At 45.6% G+C, this 21,176-nt stretch overlaps 1 protein-coding gene across 1 annotated transcript in view; it reads left to right on the plus strand.

Moving 5' to 3' along the window:
• The window catches only part of Ints4 (integrator complex subunit 4), a 54,900-nt gene that overhangs the window by 1,783 nt on the left and 31,941 nt on the right, over positions 1 to 21,176 (plus strand). Inside the window, exons 2-11 of the mRNA XM_050154464.1 lie at positions 2,291 to 2,485; positions 4,355 to 4,472; positions 6,445 to 6,551; positions 12,579 to 12,764; positions 13,783 to 13,833; positions 14,823 to 14,911; positions 16,142 to 16,262; positions 18,540 to 18,611; positions 19,141 to 19,315; positions 20,970 to 21,175. Of these exons, the coding sequence (XP_050010421.1) occupies positions 2,291 to 2,485; positions 4,355 to 4,472; positions 6,445 to 6,551; positions 12,579 to 12,764; positions 13,783 to 13,833; positions 14,823 to 14,911; positions 16,142 to 16,262; positions 18,540 to 18,611; positions 19,141 to 19,315; positions 20,970 to 21,175 (1,320 nt within the window). The remainder of the gene's footprint in view (positions 1 to 2,290; positions 2,486 to 4,354; positions 4,473 to 6,444; positions 6,552 to 12,578; positions 12,765 to 13,782; positions 13,834 to 14,822; positions 14,912 to 16,141; positions 16,263 to 18,539; positions 18,612 to 19,140; positions 19,316 to 20,969; position 21,176) is intronic.

Consider the following 21,176-nt stretch of genomic DNA (forward strand, 5'->3'; position numbering starts at 1 on the left):
CTGTTGTGGGGCACCGTGTGGGTGCTGGGAGAGTGAGAACAAGTGCTCTTAGCCCTTAGTCACGTCTTAGCCAGGTGGTGGTGCCACACACTTCTAATCCTAGCACACAGGAAGCAGAGGCAGGCAGATTTCTTTTTTTTTTTTTTTTTTGGTTTTTCGAGACAGGGTTTCTCTGTGGTTTAGGAGCCTGTCCTGGAACTAGCTCTGTAGACCATGCTGGTCTCGAACTCACAGAGATCTGCCTGCCTCTGCCTCCTGAGTGCTGGGATTAAAGGCGTGCACCACCACCGCCAGGCTAAGGCAAGCAGATTTCTGAGTTCGAGGCCAGCCTGGTCTACAGAGCAAGTTCTAGGACAGCCAGGGCTACACAGAAAATCTCTCTTAGAAAACAAAAAACCAACCAACTAAAGACAAAGTCCTTATAGAGCACAGGTGCCTCAGACTTGCTGTGTAGCTGAGGTTGACTGTTAGCTTCTAAGCCTGCCTCCACTCCTCTTTATGCAGGGCTGTGGATTGAACCTAGGGTCTCCAATGTTCTAGGCTTTACTCTACAAACTGAGCTACATTCCCAGCAGCCTCTTGTGATAGCTTTGAGGGAAATTAGTTCTGAACTTTGGGTCAGGGGGTCCAGCTTTCCAGAGCTCCTGCACCCATGGCTTCCTTTCTGGGATTTTTGGGTCTGTATTCCTCCCTTCCCTCTCCCCGTATCTTCATTAACGGTTTATTTTTATTTGTGTGTATGTCTGTGTGAACGTGTCCCATGTGTTTGCATACCACTGCAGCTGGAGTTAAACATACTTGTGAGCCACCAGACCCGGGTGCTGGGAACTGCACTTGGGTCCTCCGAATGACAGCCAGTGCTCCTAACCACCAAGCATCTCTCTAGCCCCGCCCCAGTTCCTTTCCGTTGTGGAAAGTATAGGTGGAGCCTAACGGGGTTGGTTGCTTTGTTTGTTTTGCTTTTTTTTTATTTTTTTACGTTGGAGGCATTCAAAGCAATTATGTTGTTACATAGTCTCGCTGCTTTCTCCCCCACATCTCTGAACTCATGCAGATGTCTGTTTTACACAAAATGTATGCCATTCTTTATTTCTTTGTGTGCTGTATCCCGAGTGGCCCTGTGCCTTTGCTTTAAGACCTGACTGAAGGTTCGGGTTAGTTTCTGCTGCTGCTCCCATGCCGCTGTGCTGTGCTCTCCTGTTGGCTCTCCTCACCTGGCGCTGCTGAGGTGCCAGTGTACGTGTGTCCCCATCAGCATGTTCCCTGATGGCAGAAGTAATGGGACCTGGCTCCCTAAAACAGTACTCGCCATGGCAGAGATTATTCCCCTCCTTACGTATCCCCTGAGAGAAAAGTCAGTCCTCGGTTTTGAGCCAACTGCAGTCCAGGTAACTCTGAGAACTAAATCTGGTGTCAGAGCCTCCCACCTCTGCCTCCCAGGCGCCGAGGTCGCAGGTGTCCACAGGCAGCCGTCAGAAAACTCACTTTAGAGTGTTGTGTGCACAGTTAGCACAGAGCGAGGAAGTGAAATCTTTGTGCTCTTGGTGCTTCTTTCTTTGTTAGGAAAATGAGGAGGAAGAGGGGACCCGCGTGTGTCTAGTGCTTATCACATGTAAGTACAGTCAAACAGTAATTTACGTTTCTCATGGTTGGCATGCTCTTCATAGAGAGGAGACAGCGTCAAGGACGTAGAATTCTCGTGATTTCAGAGCTGCTTTCTTCATGTCATACAACGTTCCTGACTACAGTTTTCCTGATAGAGCAAACTTGAGGGAGATGATTGCCACCTGCCCTAAAGTAATATGTTAGAGAATAAAGAAAATTAGTGATTATGACATTTTTCTATACCTGCATACTTTGTTAGGACTTAAGGAATTATAGCGCTTAAGCATTTTTTTTTTGTTTTTTTTTGAGACAGGGTTCCAGGCTGGCCTCGAACTCACAGAGATCCGTCTGCCTCTGCCTCCTGAGTGCTGGGAATTAAAGGCGTGCGCCACCATTGCCGGGCTAAGCATTTTTTTTTAAAACATTTACTTCTTTTGTACAACTGTGTGTGTGTGTGTGTGTGTGTGTGTGTAAGAGTGGGTTCTGGTGATGGAACTCAGGTCACTGGCAGGCTTGGTAGCAAGCACTTTTACCGACTGAGTCATCTCACTGGCCTTATGATGCTGTGTTTCTGAAGTTCTGTTAGCTAAGCGCGTGTGTTAGAGAGGAAAAATTATTTCCACCCGACAAGCCCAAGTTAAATTTGAGGTCTCTGTTTTCGCATCTTCTCTTTGCCTTCTTACAGCAACAGCAGGAGGAAATCGCCACCAAGAAGCTCCGGCTGACAAAGCCTAGCAAGTCTGCCGCCCTCCACCTCGACCTGTGCAAAGCCAGCTCCCCAGCAGATGCTCTGCAGTACCTCCTCCAGTTTGCCAGGAAGCCCGTGGAGGCCGAAAGCGTGGAGGGGGTAGTCAGGATTCTCCTAGAGCATTATTATAAGGTAAGCAGCTGGTGGGGTCCTTGTCAGAGCTGGGCTGTGCCTGCCTGCAGAGTGGGTTCACAGTGCCAAGCAGCAGGAAGGTATTCCTCTGCGAGGCACCGTGGATGCCAAGATGAGGCGAGGTGCGCAGTCTGCAGAAGCTTGCAGGGTGGTTAAGTGGAGAAAGGCATGTAGATGGCTGGCTCAGAGGACAGTGAACTCTACGTAGAGCGGAGTGAGGGCACAAAGGAAGAGTTGGTGTCAGCCGTGTCTCTTCCGTGTTCAGCCCTGGAATGTGGTGTGCCCATTATCCCGCTGTCCTGTTGATTTAAGGCCTTCACACGTGCTGTAGTCGCCCTCTTAACAGCGCAGGGTGGCCTCAGACCCCCAGGACTGGAGTTATCAGAGGTCCTCTGCAAGAGCCGCAGCTGCGCTTAACTGCCTAGCCATCTCTAGCTCCTATTTATATTCTTTTTGGTTTTTTGAGATGGGGTTTCTCTGTAGCTTTTGGAGCCTGTCCCAGCACGTGGGAGGCAGAGGCAGGTGGCTCTCTGTGAGTTCGAGGCCATTCTGGACTACAGACCAAGGTCCAGGACAGCCAGGGCTATTGCATAGAGAAACGCTGTCTCAAAAAGCCAAACCAAGCCAAACAACCAAACAAACAGAAGCTGGATGCTGTGGCACATCTGTAATCCCAGCACTCCTATGGAGAAATGGAGGCAGAAGCAGGAGAACCATCTAGAAGTTTGTAGACCCATTAGCTTGCAGTGTGTAGCACAACAGAAACAAGAGAGACCCATCTTTAACGAGGTGGAAGCAGTGAACCAACTCAGAAGTTGTCTTCTGACCACCACCCATGTGCTGTGGTGCACTTGTACCTACATAACACGTGCGCACACAGCGCACACACAAGTAAATGGGAAATCAAAAAGGAAAGCACAACCCCAAATATCTAGGTGAGGAGTCGGGTGGTTGTGATCACAGGTGGGTGGCAGTTTGATTTCTTCCAACCCCGGTTTAAATACTTGGGTCACTGTCATAGAAAGATGACTTAATGTCAACACTGATGAGGCCCCCCCCCAAGTTTGTATCTTCATTTATCTTCTTTTCAGTGCTGGTGTTGCACCTCACTCTTGACTGTACAGTGTGGTGAAGGAAGGGGAGAAACTTCCAACCACAGCCACCTTGGCGACTGAGCCCCTGCCCGTCAAGCTGACGAGACATCTCGTTGTTGTTTTTCCTTTGCAGCTGATCAGTTCCACTCTCCTGTCCCGACCTTCTGAACAGGATCTGGTGATCCACAAGCGTTGGTGATAAAGGGTTTTTCCTAGTGATCACAGTGGTGGACACCACCTCCACCACTCCTCCTTTTAAAAATCTATTTCTTAGTATACAGCGTTCTGCCTGCATGTACGCTGCAGGCCAGAAGAGGGCACCAGATCTCATTACAGATGGTTGTGAGCCACTTTGTGGTTGCTGGGAATTGAACACAGCACCTCTGGAAGAGCAGCCAGTGCTCTTAGCCGCAGAGCCTTCTTTCCAGCCCCTGTCACTCCCGCTCTCTATGACACTCCACAAGCTGTGGTTCCAGCAGCCATGGCGTTCAGTGCCTGCCTTGTCCATGGGGAAAGCGGCTCTGACATGCATGTCAGCTGCACGTTCTTTTAGTTGTCGCAGTTAGCAACATCAGGAAGACATAAGCATTTTCACTTGAGTACGGAGTGTCACAGTGGTAGAGGACGTGTCTTGAGTTGTATGAGTTACTTTCCGGAAGGGAAGCTCTAGAATATCTGGATCTGTGAATTTCCTCTGGGTGTGCTTTTCCCATGTCCTGTGTGTTCAATAGCTCAGGGCAGAGCAGCAAATGACAGTTGCTTTTTTTTTTCCTAGGAAAATGATCCATCTGTGAGACTGAAAATTGCGTCATTGTTGGGCTTGTTATCAAAGACGGCAGGATTCTCTCCAGACTGCATAATGGATGACACCATTAACATCCTACAGAATGAAAGTACGTTGTGACTTAAAGGCTGTGTGGTCAGAGCAGAAGTCTAGTTCTTTACGTACATAAGAATTTACAACCAAGTTTTGTGTTGGTTGTTATTAAAAGAAACTTTTTTTTTTTTAAAGATAGGGTCTTGGCTGGATGGTTGTGGCGCACACCTTTAATCCCAGCACTAGGGAGGCAGAGGTACACCAATGTCTGTGAGTTCAAGGCCAGCCTGGTCTACAGAGTGAGTTCCATGACAGGCACCAAAGCTATACAGAGAAATCCTTGGAGGCCAGAAATGGGAGTTGGCTCCCTGGGAGCAGAATTACAGGCAGCTGTGAGCTGCCTGATGTGGGTGTTGGGAAATGAGTTTCAGTCCCTGTGTTAGGAACAGGCTCTCTAGCCCAGGATTCAAGATTTAGATTTGATCTTTGATTTGTTAGCTTTTCGTGGATGTTATATAAAGTTGTCTTTCTAAGGAAATAAATCAGTTTGGTGGCAGTGGGGATGTCATTGCCTCTTCTGTTTCCTGACACTGCCTTTCGTATCTGTGGCTTGTGTCACACTTGAGCCCTTTCTGCAATTTGAACTGAGGGCCCTGACATGGTGGAGAAGTGTCCACCACAGAACTAAACTCCTGACATGCGCAGGATCACTGAACTACCTGAAATCCCTTATAGCCACCAACATGATGAGGACTGCATTCTGAAGACGGAAGGACACGCACACACGTGTGTGCTTTGTGTGTTTGCTCAAGTTTTACTTCTGCTTTCACATGTTTTGCTTATGAAACTACTCCTCTGGTCACGTTAGGCAGTGATTTCAGCCGGCAGCAGATCTGTGTAATATTCACTGTCAGAACCCAATCCATCAGGACATGCACACAAGTAAAGACGTTCCAGAAGGGTCTGCTCGGAAAAGGATGATCTGGTTGAGAAAACTGACACAGAGTTTGTTAGCTGTGTTACTTTTAATTCGGCTCTTTGCCTTTGACTGGGTATTTATTGAGCACATGATGAGTTGTTGAGATTTTGAGACAGTAGAGGTGTCTACAGCATGGTCTTTCTGTTTCTGGTTCATGTGGTAGGAAAGAGAGTGAAGAAGAGATGGGCGGTTCTCTTGGGGAGCAGGACAGACTAGACGGAGTCACACTCAGGAATATTAGGGTCCCCTGAAGACTGGGAGGACACCTCTGGGTGGTCAGGGGGTTGTAGATGGCAGGAGGCAGAGGCAGCAGGATCGGGAGTTCTGCAATCTTCTGTCTTCACTGGGAGTCGGCTGCCCCAGGAGACCCTGTCTCAGGCAAGGGGAAGAGTTGAAAACGTGGAGAGAGAGCTACCCAGGGCAGGGTAGGTGCCAGGTGCCGTGGGAGGCCTGTTGTTTTGTTGTAAAGTCTCTCTCCTCACATGACCCCCACCCCTCATTTTTTTCCAGAGCTGAGGATTGAACCCATGGCCTTGTGCTTGCTAGGCAAGAGCTCTATCACTGAAGCTATATCCCCTTCATGTACTTTTTTGTTTGTTTGTTTGTTTTCTTTTGTTTTTTGTTCTTCCAAACAGGATTTCAAACCCAGAGATCTGCCTGCCTCTGCCTCCCAAGTGCTGTAATTAAAGTCGTGACCTCCATACCCAGCTCAGTATACTTTGTTTGTTTGAGTTTTGACACAGGGATGTTTTCCTGCTTTAGTCAACCTTTCTGATTCACCAGCCAAGCCCTAGTTCCTTGTGGAAGGCTATTGAATTCATCACATACTAAATGTTTTTGGAGGACCTACTTTGTGCACGGGACTATGCCCAGTCCTGTGGAAGTCTCAGATTTTCAAGACCAGGTTCCTTTGAATATTTAGCTTTTAGTTGAAGGGATGAAAGATTAGGCAGTAGAATATACGTGACAAATTTTAATAAATAAATAAGAATCAACATTTCTCCCAAAATCAGTTAGTGTTGGCAATGATCTCTGGGAGTTTTGTAACCCAGCCTTTTCTCTTTCCTAGAGTCTCACCAAGTCCTGGCTCAACTGTTAGACGCTCTGCTTGCAATAGGCAGTAAACTACCAGACAATCAAGCTACCCAGGTGCGCTTAGTGGATGTGGCCTGCAAGGTAAGAGTATACTGGTCTTCGTTCTTGAACCAAGAGCCTGTGGGAGCTTTGTGAACTCCGCTGGTGTAGTCTCTGAGAGAGAAGGGTAGGGCTCTCATTGACCGTGAACACTGCCTGGTGTAGTCTCCAGAGAAGGGAAGGACTCTCGGTGACCATGAACACTGCCCGGTGTAGTCTCCAGAGAAGGGAAGGATGCTCAGTGACTGAACACTGCCCGGTGTAGTCTCCAGAGAAGGGAAGGACACTCAGTGGCTGAACACTGCCCGGTGTAGTCTCCAGAGAAGGGAAGGATGCTCCCTGCACGAACACTGCCTGGTGTAGTCTCCAGAGAAGGGAAGGACTCTCGGTGACCATGAACACTGCCCGGTGTAGTCTCCAGAGAAGGGAAGGATGCTCAGTGACTGAACACTGCCCGGTGTAGTCTCCAGAGAAGGGAAGGACACTCAGTGGCTGAACACTGCCCGGTGTAGTCTCCAGAGAAGGGAAGGACGCTCAGTGGCTGAACGCTGCTCTCTTTAGTCGTTGGTGTTGGGGGGAAGTAAAGCTAAGTGCGGTAGTTATTCCTTAAAACAAGCGTGTTTATGTGTGTTAGGTGGGGGACAGGAGAGTCATGGCACATACTGGAAGTCAGAGGACGCCTTGTAAGCGTTGGCTTTCTCCTTCCACCTTGTTGTTTTGAGATTGGTATTGAACTTGGCTGCTACAGCCTTTGAGCCAACCTACTGGCCCCACTGTAATGATTCTTGTGAGAAATCACAGTAACTTGGGTTAAAGCAGTGCAAAGATGGACCATGTGGGTAGATTGTGAGAATCATTTAGAAAGTAGTCTTAAATTGATTTAGTTTATTTATTTATTTTTTTCTGACCCAGGCTGTCCTAGAACTTGCTCTGTAGCCCAGGCTGGCCTCAAACTCACAGAGTGTCATTGCCTATGCCTTCCAAGTGCTGGGATTAGGACGTGGACCACCACACCAACCTGTCCTTACTTTTTTTTTTTTTTTTTTGGTTTTTCAAGACAGGGTTTCTCTCTCGAACTCGAATCCCGAGTGCTGGGATTAAAGGCGTGCGCCACCGCCGCCCTGCTTGTCCTTACTTTTGATATAGACTGCTGCTGTTACTCAAGATGTGATTTTGTTACCCACTGTTAATGTGGAAATGGTGGCACTTTGTGACCTGACAGAGTGCACAACAGGCAACTGGCATCTGGGTCTCCTAAAATGTGTGTGTGGTTGTGGAGGTGCATTTGCCTGTGTGTGCCCGTGTGAGTGAGAGGTCCTGCCCAGGTGTCCTTGCCTGGCTGCTCTCTACGTTATTATTGAGACAAGGTTTTTTACTTGGAGTTGTCTTTTCTGGCCTGTGAGCCCCTCGGGCCCACCTGTCTGTGCCCTGCTCGCTGGGTGCCACTACAGGGCGGATTGGAACTCGGGTCTCCACGCTTGTGTGGCAGTCAGCTTATTCACGCCATTGCCCCAGCTCCGCTCGGCAGGCTTTGATGATGACCTTTCGGGAAGGACGTCATCATAGAATTCTGTTTGCTGCCTGAAGGTATGGTTCAGTGTGCTAAGATGGAGTAATATGTCGGTTCTGTGCCGCTGTTCCATTGCGGCCTTGATTGGCTAAGGTGTCAGTGCATCTGGAAATCAGATGAAGTGTGGGTAACAGGTGTGACTCACCTTTCAGGGGTGATTCTGTTACCAGTTTGGCTATGGAAAATGAAGCTTCTATGCTCAGTATAAATAAGTCACTTTGAAAAACTGATGGGGTCATTATCTGGGTTTTACTCTTCTGTTTCAGTGTTGTATTTTCATGGATATTTTGAGCATATCTAATGTGGGGCTTTGTGGAAACATAAGAGCAGGGTTTAACATTTACAAAAATATTTCTCTGTGTGTGGGGGGGGACATGCACAGAGGTCAAGTCAATAATTTGTGGAGCTGGTTCTCTCCTCCCAATTTTTTTTGTTTTGCTTTGTTTTTTATTTTTATTTTTTTTCGAGACAGTGTTTCTCTGTAACTTTGGAGCCTGTCCTGGAACTCACTTTTGTAGCCCAGGATGGCCTCGAACTCACAGAGATCTGCCTGCCTCTGCCTCCCGAGTGCTGGGATTAAAAGTGTGTGCCACCACCACCCAGCTTAGATTTTTTTTTTCTGATGAACCATTTGAAAGTAAAATGTCAACACGATGCCTCATTGATGATCTAGAACACTCGAGTGTGTGTTCCGTGAAGACACTGGGAGTGCCTCAGAGTCAGCAGTAACCGTCCGTATTGATCTAGAACACTCGAGTGTGTGTTCTGTGAAGACCCTGGGAGTGCCCTCAGAGTCCGCACTGACTGTGCGTATTGCTAGTGTGTAAGCTCCAGGCTCTGGGATTTGCCTGCATAAATGTCTCTTAGGGAAAAAAAATCAAGCACTCTAGAGATCAAGCTCCAGTACAGCCAGGGCTACGCAGAGAAACCCTGTCTCAAAAATCAAGCCTGGAAGTGGTGGTGGCTTATGCTGGGAGTGGATCTCTGTGAGTTCAAGGACAGCCTGGCCTATAGAGCAAGTTCTGGGACAGCCAAGGCTACTGAGAGAAGCCCTGTCTCAAAAAGGAAAAACAAACAAACAAAGAAATAAAAAGGATAGGTTCAGAGTACCTTTAACTCTCACCATGTTAATAGTCATCTTGAGTTTGGAATAATTCCTGAGTATCTTCTTGATTTTATAACTTTGACATTTTGATAACTTAGGAACTGTTACTTTGTAGAACATCCTTGAATTTATTTGTATTTGCCTAATGAGTTCCCTTGGTTATATTAAAACTGCCTTATCTTTCAAAAAAATGCCGTAGCCTGAAGCAGTCATCACTGCCACTGCATAGTCTTAGGGATACATTGCTGTAATTGCTCAGTGCTGATGATGTTTACTTTGGCTTTGGTTCACTAGTTCTCTGCTGGCTGCCTTCTCCGCTGTCAGGTTACTCTCTTCCCTTTGAAATTGTGTGTTCTGATGCCAAAGTTTCAGTTTTCATCAGTTTTGAACTTATTATTTCTACTCAGTGGAATGTAATCTCTTACTGTTATTTCTCCGATTTGACTAAGTGGGCAGCTCTTCAAGCTTGTGTGTGTCCTTTTGACTTCTCAACACTGTTGTATGGTAGTTACTTACGGGAGTTATGGGAGATACTCGTATACGTCTGTGCTGTGTCTGTGCTAGCCCTTTGATCGGCTTCTCTCCTTCTAGTGGAGAATCAGCGTCTGGAGATTTGTCTCCTGTGTCTTTCCAGATCCTGCCATATTGAGGTCAGTATCAGCTGTCACTGTCCTTTAGCTGATACTGTCCTGTTTCAGTGTCGCAGACTGTGACAGCTGACACTACCTTTGCGTGGGCTATGCTGGACAGGATTGAGCCCACAGCCATGCAAAGTCAGCCAAGTGTTCTGCTGCCGAGCTAAACCCTGGCCCTCATACTGAAGAGACTCTGTGCCACATCGGAGAGAGAAGGAGACAGTGACAGAGACGTGGGAAGGGCAGGGAACAAGAAAGAAGGTGAAGGGGAACTGTAGTCTTATTTCAAATCAGTGATTTCACACAGAGGAAAAAATTAAACATTTTGTACTTGAAGAAAGTAGGTAATTTGTTTCCTTCTTTCCTTCCTTTCTCTCTTTCTTGCCTTCTTTCTCTCTCTCTCTTTCTGTTACTCTGTCTCTCTTTCTGTTACTCTGTCTCTCTCTCTCCCTCCCTCCCTCCCNCCCCTCTCTCTCTCTCTCTCTCTCATCTTGCCATGTGTCCCTGTCTGACCTGGTCTCACTTACGCAGTCCTCCTATCCCAGACTCTGAGTGCTAAGATGACAAGCCATCTTACCCTTTTTCATCTATTCACTTCTCATTCTTTGTTGTGTGCTATAGTATTTTAATATGACTCTCAGCATCATGTTGTACTTCCAAGTACTTCATGTTAAAGTATATTGATAAATATGTTAGAGAATTTTCAGGGTACAGCTATTAACAGTACCTTAATATCGTATCAGTTTTTTATTAGTTTGGTATTAATTGTACTAAATATACCCTTGGTGGTTTTGCTTTTTATTAGGATCCAAAAGATATACATATTATATGTGGATGGTCTTGAATTTTTTTCAGTCTCTAAGATATTTTGTTTTTGTTCTTTAAATGCCATTGAGTTGTTTGCCGTGTGGAAAGCCTGCAGTCTCGTCTGTGCTGATGCCGTCTTTTTGGTATCCTGTCAGTATTAGCAGTATCTTTAGACCAGAGAGCTGGCTCGTTGGGTAGAGCGCTTGTCTTGTGTCCTCAGAACCATCGTGAAGGGAAAGCACTGACTCCTGGAAGTTGTCCTTTTGCTTCCGCATCCGTGCTGTGACACGCACACCAAACTCACATGTGACATCTCACATAAGCATGATGGTGATTCATAAGATTAAGGAGAAGCAACAGCATCAAGGACAGTATCATCTTTACAAGATCCCACATTCTTCTACAGGGCCTCGCTTTGTAGTGAGACCTGCTGGCCTGGAACGTGCTCTGTAGCCCAGGCTGGCCTAGAACTTGCTGTGTAGACCAGGCTGGCCTCTGATCACATAACTCCATCTGTCTCTGCCTTCTAAGTGCTGGGATTAAAGTTGAGTGCCACCACTCCTAGTCATATAGTTGGTTTCTTTATTTGGTTCTTGTATTCAGTTTGTGAGAGTTCACTGAGCCATAAACTCAAGATTTTTTCCATATTTCTCTATGACTGTTAAAAGTTTTTAAAATTGGAGCCGGGTGGTGGTGGCACACGCCTTTAATCCCAGCACTCGGGAGGCAGAGGCAGGCGGATCTCTGTGAGTTCGAGACCAGCCTGGTCTACAGAGCTAGATCCAGGACAGGCTCCAAAGCCACAGAGAAACCCTGTCTTGAAAAACCAAAAAAAAAAAAAAGCAAAACCTTTATGGGTCTTGCCCTTAAAAAAAAAAAAGTTTTTAAACTTGGGTTTTGTGAGTGATACTCTTGTGAAGGACAGGAGCTTCACACCTGTGTTGGGCAGCTTATAGCCATGTGTAACTCTAGCCTCATGACACTCTCTGCTGGACTCTTTGGGCATCCTCACTCACATGTGCATGCATGCACGCACACACACACTCGCATGCATATACACACATACATACACACAATTTGTAAAAATAAAAGTAAATTTAAAGAGTTCTTAAATTTAAATTTTCTTAAATAATTCTATTATATACTGGTTAGTTTTTAAATTTTTATTTATGTATTTTATGTACAGGAGTATTTTGTCTGCATGTATCTATGTATTATATGTATGCCTGTGCCTGTGGAGTCTAGAAGAGGTACTGTATTCCCTGGGACTGGACTTATAGGCAGCTTTGAGCTACCATATAGGTGCTGGGAATTGAACCTAGGACATCTGGAAGAGCAGCCAGTGTTTTGGCCATCTCTCCAACCCCCCATGTTTTACATTTTTATTTGTATTATAATTTGATAGTAGAGCTGGGTGTTGTGGTGCATTCCTTTAATCCCTGCACCTGGGAAGCAGAGGCCAGCACATCTCTGAGTTCAAGACTACCCTGGTGTACATAAGTTCCAGATCAGCCGTGTCTTCATAGTGAGACTCAAAAAAACCTGATAGTAAGTAAAATGTAGGGAGATTTTAAAGTAGCAGTTTGTACAAGGCAGAGTGCCAGCTGTTGGAAATACAAACTGCTGGGGGAAAAAACAAAGGAGCCTCTTGTTTTCTGAAGATAACCTGAGTTCAGTGCCTCCTTAAAGGGAAAAGAGTTATCCTCCTGCATCCACACGTGGATCGTGGTACCACTCGTATCCCTCCCAGTTACACGTGTAAATAATAAATAATTTGATGAAAGCTTCATTTGGGGGAAGAAGATGAATCCTTGGACGAAGCAATGTCACACAGCAGTGAGAACTCTGAGACGGCAGTGGTCTCCAGGGCCGGTGGAGTGAGCTTTCCCCAGTGTTTGGTTTGTTTTTCAAGATGTCATAATCATATTCTTTCTCTTCTTCTCCTTTTGTAGCACCTGACAGATACATCCCATGGTGTAAGAAATAAGTGCCTGCAGTTACTTGGCAACCTTGGCTCTTTGGAGAAAAATGTCACAAAAGATGCTGAAGGCTTAACTGCCAGAGATGTCCAGAAGATTATCGGGGACTACTTTAGTGACCAGGACCCGCGTGTCAGAACAGCAGCTATAAAAGCCATGGTAAACATAATTTAAAAAAAAAAAAAAAAGTAACCGGGGACAGTTCCATTTCCTTTGTTTTTTTGTTTTCTTTTTGTTTTGTTTTTTCAAGATGGGGTTTCTCTGTGAATCTATGTAGCCCTGGCTATCCTGGAACTCACTCTGTAGATCTTGTCTACCTCTGCCTCCCAAGTGCTGGGATTAAAGGCGTGAGCCACCATTGCCCAGCTTTCTCTCTCTCTGTCTCTCTCTCTCTCTCTCTCTCTCTCTCTCTCTCTCTCTCTCTCTCTCTCTGTCTGTCTGTCTCTCTCTGTCTCTCTCTGTCTCTCTGTCTCTCTCTCTCTCTCTGTCTCTGTCTCTCTCTCTCTCTCTCAGTAGGGACTGACTTAGTAGCCCTAACTGGCCTTGAACTTGGGTCTGTCCTCTTGCTTTAGCCTCACACCTGGTTCATCTCAAGATTATGGCATATGCTACTTTGGATATATTCTGAAATCCCCTAGTGCACTCCTTATTGGTGGTGGCCTTATAGAACTGAAGACACAGGGTTCCTGTATGCCAAGTGTGCTTTTCTTTTGGCTCCTTTGGGCCCCTTCATCTCTATCTCTGAAGGAAGGAGGATAGAATCTGTGTCGGAGCTCTCCTTCAGCTCTCCTGGTTCCAGCAGGAAGGCGTGTGACTTGGTGTTATGGACAGTAGGCAACCGCTAAGTGGCCCTTCAGAAAGGGCAATGGGATCTGAGGGAAGTTGCGGTGACCGTTTGTTCCCTGGGGTTCTTTCTCTTTGGACCCAGGACTTTGTAAATGCTAGGCAAGTATTCTACTGCTGAGCTGCAAGCCTGGCCTTCTCCCTTTTCTTTCTCACCATTATTTTATGCTTCTCTAACATTTCTGAGATTGTCCTTGGGTTGGAGTTAAGTGTCTGAGTGTTTATGTAGGAAATGTTTCTATTGAGTACTGATTCTGTTAGTCTGATCTGACGTGATACCCTTGGGAATGTGTGGAGATGCTGGGAAGACTTCAACTGCATTTTTATTCTCTAGCTGCAGCTCCATGAGAGAGGACTGAAGCTACACCAGACGATTTATAATCAGGTACCTTCGGGTGATTGGTGGCTTTCTGGAAGGGGAGGAGGGTCATGAAGTTGGGGGGTGGTCTTGCACCATTTCTCAAAATTTGCACTCATGAGGGTGATCAGTGGCCACATTTGTTGGGGTGGCTGTGAAGCTATATCTAAAACATACTTTTGAGAACAATATGGGGTATATATGTAATTAAATGGTGCTAATGCATGTAAAAAGACTTGTCTGTACATGAATACTAAAGACATGGAGAAAGTATGATTAGAAGTAAGGAAAGTGGGCTGGGGATGTAACTCCGTGGTAAAAAGCCTGCCTAGCATGCCCAAGGTCCTGGGTTTGATTCCTTACTAAAAAGTAATAATAATTAGGGCAAGTTTTAGTCTTCCTGATCTCTCTTTGGCTGGGCCATAGTCCACATCAGTTCTGGCACCAGTGTGGTAAACTGGAGTGTTTCTGGAGGGTGACTAAGACCACAGATCATATGAGCAGATGGCACATGAGTGTCGTGTCGGATTATAAACAGGAAAAAGGCGTGATGGAGTGGTGGACAGGCTGTTTGACAGCTTAAACGGGTGCCTCAGAATGTGATGTTTCTGCTGGAGGATAATTGAGTGAGTCTAGGGGTCAGCAGGCTAAATCCATGCTCAGGTTTTGTTAGCTTACTGACTGGCTTCATCTCTGTGAAAATTATAATTGTCTACATGTCTGGGACTGATGTGTAAATGTCGTTGTAGTACTGTGGGCCTCGAGTACTGACTTCACTCGGTTGGATGTTATCTAGATGTCTGTCCCTCTGTGTGGTTCTGCTTTCCACATGGGGCGTGATATTATACCTGAGAAGATTACGGAATGCCAAGATTCCTTTGTTAGGTGGGGGTTTAAGAAATGAGAGCACTCTGAAGTACTTTGGTTGGCACCCTTACCCTGCCATCCTGTCTTCACTTGGGAAGTATTTGGAATCACCCTGAGAACAGAGGCTGACGGGCACTCCTCCTTTGCAGGCCTGTAAGCTGCTGTCAGATGACTACGAGCAGGTGCGCAGTGCTGCGGTGCAGCTCATCTGGGTTGTCAGTCAGCTCTACCCCGAGAGGTCAGTAGGTGCAAGTCCGTCTTCGTCAGCACACAAAAGCTACCTGCGGAAAAGTGGGAATAGAGGGGGCGGCATAGGCCTTGACTGCAGACTACCATGCACTGTGTGAAAGATGCCTTTGGGTCCCTGTGTCCTCATCTGCAACTGAAGGAACTGAACTGTGTCTCTCAAGGGCCTCTCTATCATTTTTTTTGAAATAGGCAGATATGCCGGGTGATGGTGACTCACGCCTTTAATCTCAGCACTCGGGAGGCAGAGGCAGGCGGATCTTTGTGAGTTCAGGCCAGCCTGGTGTACAAGAGCTAGTTCTAGGACAGGCTCCAAAGCTACAGAGAAACCCTGTCTCGGGAAAACAAACAAACAAAAAAGGCAGATAGACAGAGAATGAGAATAAGAATAAGATTTTGGTGTAGTTTGACGTAGGCCAAATGCCATATATAAAAGATACCAGGTATGTATGTTTGTGGGCATGTGTGCCACATGCATGTGGAGAGCAGAGGACACGGTGTAGGAATCATTTCTCCTTCCACCATGGAGATTCTGGGGGTGAAGCTCAGGCGGTCAGGTGGCAGCAAGCACCCTTACTTTCTGAGCCATCTACTGGCTCTGGTTTAAAATATTTTCATAGCACTGAAATTATTCACAGTGATTCCTCGAGATGGAGATTTATATTTATTCTATTTAATAGAAGGGTATTTTCTATAGGAGAAAAAGGGGTGGTGATTTCTTTTGCATTAAACTGTTATCCAGAATTGGAAAGCCGGAATGGATTGATAAACCTATAGGAATGAGCTCCATTTATAGTTATTAGGGTCTCTCTCTCTCTCTCTCTCTCTCTCTCTCTCTCTCTCTCTCTCTCTCTCTCTCTCACACACACACACACACACACACACACACAAGCACGTACACGCACGTCTATCTAGAATTAGCTTTATTCAGATTCAGGCGTATAGTTCTGTGTTATGTAGGTGCTAGGGATTGAATGAGGGCTAGCACGCACTCTACCACCGACCTGTAACCCTTCCCCCACCAAGTTCTTCATGAATCTGAAAACCGAACGCACTCAAAGTTTGCAGTGGAACTGAAAGCCGCTGGATGTTCTCCCTGGTTGTGTGGGGTGTCTTCAGTCGAGGATTTCCTACATACGGTTTTCACTTGTCTCCTCAGAGCACCGAGCCTGCAGCCTCATGTTTTGTCATATGTGGTTTCTCCCCTTTTCTTTTTATTTAGTATTGTTCCAATACCTTCTTCTAATGAAGAAATTCGCTTAGTTGATGATGCATTCGGGAAAATTTGCCACATGGTCAGTGATGGCTCCTGGGTAGTTCGTGTTCAAGCGGCAAAGCTATTGGTAAGTTACACTTTCTTTTTCTATTTTTTTAGACTTATTTACTTATTAATGTGTGCAGTATTCTGTCTATATGTATGCTTGCATGCCAGATCTTTTTTTTTTTAATTATTTATTAAAGATTTCTGCCTCCTCTCCGCCACCGCCTCCCATTTCCCTCCCCCCTCCCCCTCCCCCCGGTCAAGTCCCCCTCCCTCGTCAGCCCAAAGAGCAATCAGGGTTCCCTGCCCTGTGGGAAGTCCAAGGACCACCACCTCCATCCAGGTCTAGTAAGGTGAGCATCCAAACTGCCTAAGCTCCCACAAAATCAATACGTTGCATGCCAGATCTTATTACAGATGGTTGTGAGCTACCTACCATGTGGTTGCTGGGAACTGAACTCAGGACCTCTGGAAGAGCAGGCAGTGCTCTTAACCGCTGAGCCATCTCTGCAGCCCAAGTTACACTTTCTTTAATGAACACAATGCTTGTTAATTTTTACAGACATTTCGAGAAACTGTAGATAGGGTCAGATATGTTGTATTTTTAGAAACCCCATAATTTCTCCAATAGCTTACCCTCCCCCTTTTTTACGCTGTATGCTTCATTACTGTGTTTATTTGCAAATAAGACTTACAAAGCAAGCATCGGTCCACACTCTAGGCCTGGACTGTGATACTACCATACCCACTTCCCTGCAAAAGTTCTGGGCTTGAGGTGGGGTCAGTGAACAAACAGATGTGAAAAGGAAAGGTAGCTGAACCCTTTCCACTCAAGATCAAGAGCACTCAATGTCCTTTGCCATGTGGAGCCAGGGACTGAACTTAGGGCTACAGACTGGATGGTAAATGTCCACCCGGTGAACTATCTCATTAGCCCATAAATTTTAGTTTTCTTGCCTGTAAAATAAAAAATGTAATACCAGATTGAGAGTTTAAAAGGGTTAAAGATTGCCTACAGAAAGTATACCTATGAGTGTGTGTGTATGTTTCTAGCTGGGCGGTGATGGTACACACCTTTAATCCCAGCACTCAGGAGGCAGAGGCAGGTAGATCTTTCTGTTGAGGCCAGCCTGGTCTAGAGTGGGTTCCAGGACAGTCAGGGCTAAACAGAGAAGCCCTGTCTCAAAAAACCAAAAATAAATAAATGAATAACAAATAAGGTGTGTTTTTATATAAGAAAGAGGCATAACTATGTGTAAATATGTACATTTATGAATGCTAATGTATATATGACTAAAAGCCTAGTTGTCTAGAAATGTTATAGATAGTAGCAACTGTAATTGCCAGTGTTATTAGCAAGATTGGATTATTAATCACTTTTTAACACAAACACAGTTACTTAATTTGGAGCTGTGTAGATCTAAAGTCATTAAAGCAGGGTTATAGAGATGGCTCAGGGAAGCGGCTGAGCTTGTGGAGTCACGGGATGGGTGTGAACTGACTGGAGTAGTAGGGGAAGAAGACAGAGGTACCGAGTAATCTGTGTTGTGTGTGCTGAGAGGCCAGGCAGGAGCCTGCCCGTGGTGGTGAGATGTGTGAGAGGAGAAAGCAGGTTCCTCACGAGGTTAAAGTGAAACTGTAAGGTGTTAGAGCTGTCTGTGCTGCACAGAAATGACAATTTCCATTCCTCATTATAGTAAGACAAATTCCACACATAGGTTGTATTGGAAAATTGAAGACCATTCGAGAGAGATTGGGTTATTATTATTCATAACTCCTCAGAGAGGTCTTTTTGGTCTCCCAAAATGTGACTGCCAGGTATATAGGAAGGATAGAATAAGAAGGAATGGAAGTTAGGCCAGCTGGGAAGTGGAAACATAAGCATCAGGAGTTCAAGACCAGCCTCTAGTAGATAGTGTGTTCCAGCCTGAGACTTTGACCAAAAAGAAGAAAGGAAGAAATGGAAAAAGACAATGAGGAAGGATGGCCAAACCAAAGGGTTCCTGGAACTTAGGTTTATGTTCCAGCTCTGGAATTTGTGATGTCAGTTACTTAATATTTGCATGCCCCTTCCCCATGCATAAAATAGTGGTATTTACTTCATAGTGTGCTACTGAGGATTAAATGGGTTGAGATATGTAGAAAACTTTCAGAGCAGTACGTAGAACAGAGTAATTTCTGCCTAAGTCAGAGGTAGCTTCTGTTACTGTTGTTCATATTTTTTACAGTATATTCCTGATGATTCAGAACCTATAGGCATCTTTACTGGCAAGAATCACGTTACCTCCATGCATTTCCTTGTAAACTTTGAATGTCAAGGTGATGGCTAGAATATGCTTTGGGTTCTTTCTTTTTACAGGGCTCTATGGAGCAAGTCAGTTCTCATTTCCTGGAGCAGACTCTTGACAAGAAGCTGATGTCAGATCTAAGGGTAACTTGAACTCTTTGTTTACACTGGGTTTCTGTAATCGATATCAGTGTAGATATATGGTGAGTGGTGTTGATTTAATTTAGCAGTCCATGTATTTGCTGCATTAATATAGGTTACTAGATTACATTTTAATTCAAAATCACAGTACCAAATTACAAGCTACATCATGAATTTCATTCTGTAAAATAATTTGTAAAGGTTGTGTTTAACCAAAAAGAGGTAGGATTTACTTTCTGCTCCTTAGACACTGCTGGAGACCGTGTTTGAAGAGGCACTGCTCTTGCCTGGCTCTCTGGCTCCCCTTTTTGATGTGTAATGTAAGCACAACCAGCTGCCCAGTCAACACTTTGTCTAGGTTACCGGAAACTATTACAGACTTGTGAACTTTTGTCTCATTTTAAGTTGGATTTGCATTTCTCTGCTCTGAACTGTCTGGTTTCTCCAAGAGCAGTTTTGTTGCCTACTTTCTCTCGGCTTTAGGTGCACCTTGATGTTCTTGGCAAGTAGTAATTATCGTCATCTTCTACAGAGGAAACGCACTGCACACGAGCGTGCCAAGGAACTCTACAGTTCAGGAGAGTTTTCCAGTGGCAGGAAATGGGGAGATGATGCTCCCAAGGAAGAAATAGATACAGGGGCTGTGAACTTGATAGAGTCAGGAGCGTGTGGAGCCTTTGTCCATGGGCTGGAAGATGAGATGTACGGTAAGTACGGCTTTGATTACCTGTAGTCCTCCTCGCATGCTTTGCTTTGTGTCAGGGTAGGAGAGGACGAGTGTGGCTGAGACATCTGTCCTGCCGTACGGCTCAGCGGGTGCGGGTGCTTCCCACACAAGCTTGGAGACCTGAGCATGAGCTCCAGAGCCCACATAAAAGGTGGGAGGAGAGCTCTGACTCCATAACCGTCCTTTCACCTCTACACACAGATAAAATCTATAAAGTGTATCTTTTCATTTAGCCTTTCCTTTCGAGACAGGGTTTCTCTGTAGCTTCGGAGCCTGTCCTAGTACTTGCTCTTATAGACCAGCCTGGCCTTGAACTCACAGAGATCCTCATGCTTCTGTTTCCTGAGTGTTGGGGTTAAAGGCGTGCGCCACCACCTCCCTCATTTAGTCTTTTGATCACTGTGTAAAGAACCTACTATGAAGGAGAGGCTGAGGCCAAGCAGAGTGATGTGGTGGTTAAATTCAGACGTCAGCGTCCTATAGAATGGGGATGGTGATGATAATAAGCTTCTTTCCAAGCTATAGAAATTAAATGAGATTCCATGTGCACTTGGCATGATACATGATCTATTTGTAGTAAGTACTTATTAATAAAAGTCTTATTAATAATAATATTTAGTTACTCAGCAAGACAACAGGATTTCAATACAGTTGTTTGTGACCACAAATCTTTCTTCTATCTTCCTTTTGCTTTTGTGAAAATTTTTGTGTCATATTATTTATCTATCTACCTACCTACCTACCTACCTACCTACCTACCTACCTACCTACCTACCATGTACCTATCTGTCATCACTCAGTCTATCTAGTAGAGTCTTGGTGTATAGCCCTAGCTCAGAGAGATCAGCCTGGGATTAAAGGTGTGCATAGCCACTCTTGTCCAGCTGTTATTCCTTTAAAGGTTTTCTGGTTCCACATATGCATTACGATCCTGAGGTTTTCTGCAATGCCCTCTGCACCTCTCCTTCCCGTTGTGTTTCACTGTGAGATGTAGCTTCCCGCTTCCCTCTTCTCCCCCTTCAACTCCTTTCTTACCCCTTTCCTGCTCCTGTCCTGTCTTCCTTTTCTCTCTCTCTCTTTTTTTTTTTTTTTTTTTTGTAATTCCAACCTTAGAACAGTTCGGTGAGAGAGGTGAGGCTGTAGCTCAGTTTGCAGAATACATGCATAAGGTCCCTCCACACGGTTTGTGCTGAGTCCTGTCTACATAGGAGCAGCAAGTCCCTTAACGACACACAGAATGGTGCTAGCCTGGGATTACAGGTGTGGGTCCCGGGGTTTTCTCTTCCCTCGTTGACTTTGTGGGAAGTAAATTCCTTTTGTCAATTCTTTTCTCTAAGATGGTAGCAGTTACCTAGCACCTGACACTTCAGTGGTTTTCGTGTAGTCGAAACACTGAGATAAGGCGACACCGTGTAGGTAGATGTGTGACTTGATCACGTGCACATGGCGTAAGATGGGCCTTAGTCCTTGGGACACAAAGCCCATGTTTGTGCATCGCTGTGATGGTGGCAGAAGAAGATGCTACAGGGACTCTAGGGTGAGAGGCGAGTAGAGAATAAAAATGCACATGCGAGAAGGAGTCTGTTTTTCCGGCTCTTGAATAACGTTCAGTTTAATTTGTGCTCATTTGTTAGAGGTTCGCATTGCTGCTGTGGAGGCTCTCTGCATGCTGGCTCAGTCTTCACCCTCCTTTGCTGAGAAGTGCCTTGACTTCCTAGTTGACATGTTTAATGACGAAATTGAGGAAGTGCGTCTGCAGTCCATACATACCATGAGGAAAATCTCCAACAATATCACCCTCCGAGAAGACCAGCTTGATACCGTCCTGGCCGTATTAGAGG

This window comes from Alexandromys fortis, unplaced genomic scaffold, assembly GCF_014885135.2.
Source record: "Alexandromys fortis isolate MF-2015 unplaced genomic scaffold, M_Fortis_MF-2015_v1.1 scaffold_77, whole genome shotgun sequence".
Classification (NCBI taxonomy): domain Eukaryota; kingdom Metazoa; phylum Chordata; class Mammalia; order Rodentia; family Cricetidae; genus Alexandromys; species Alexandromys fortis.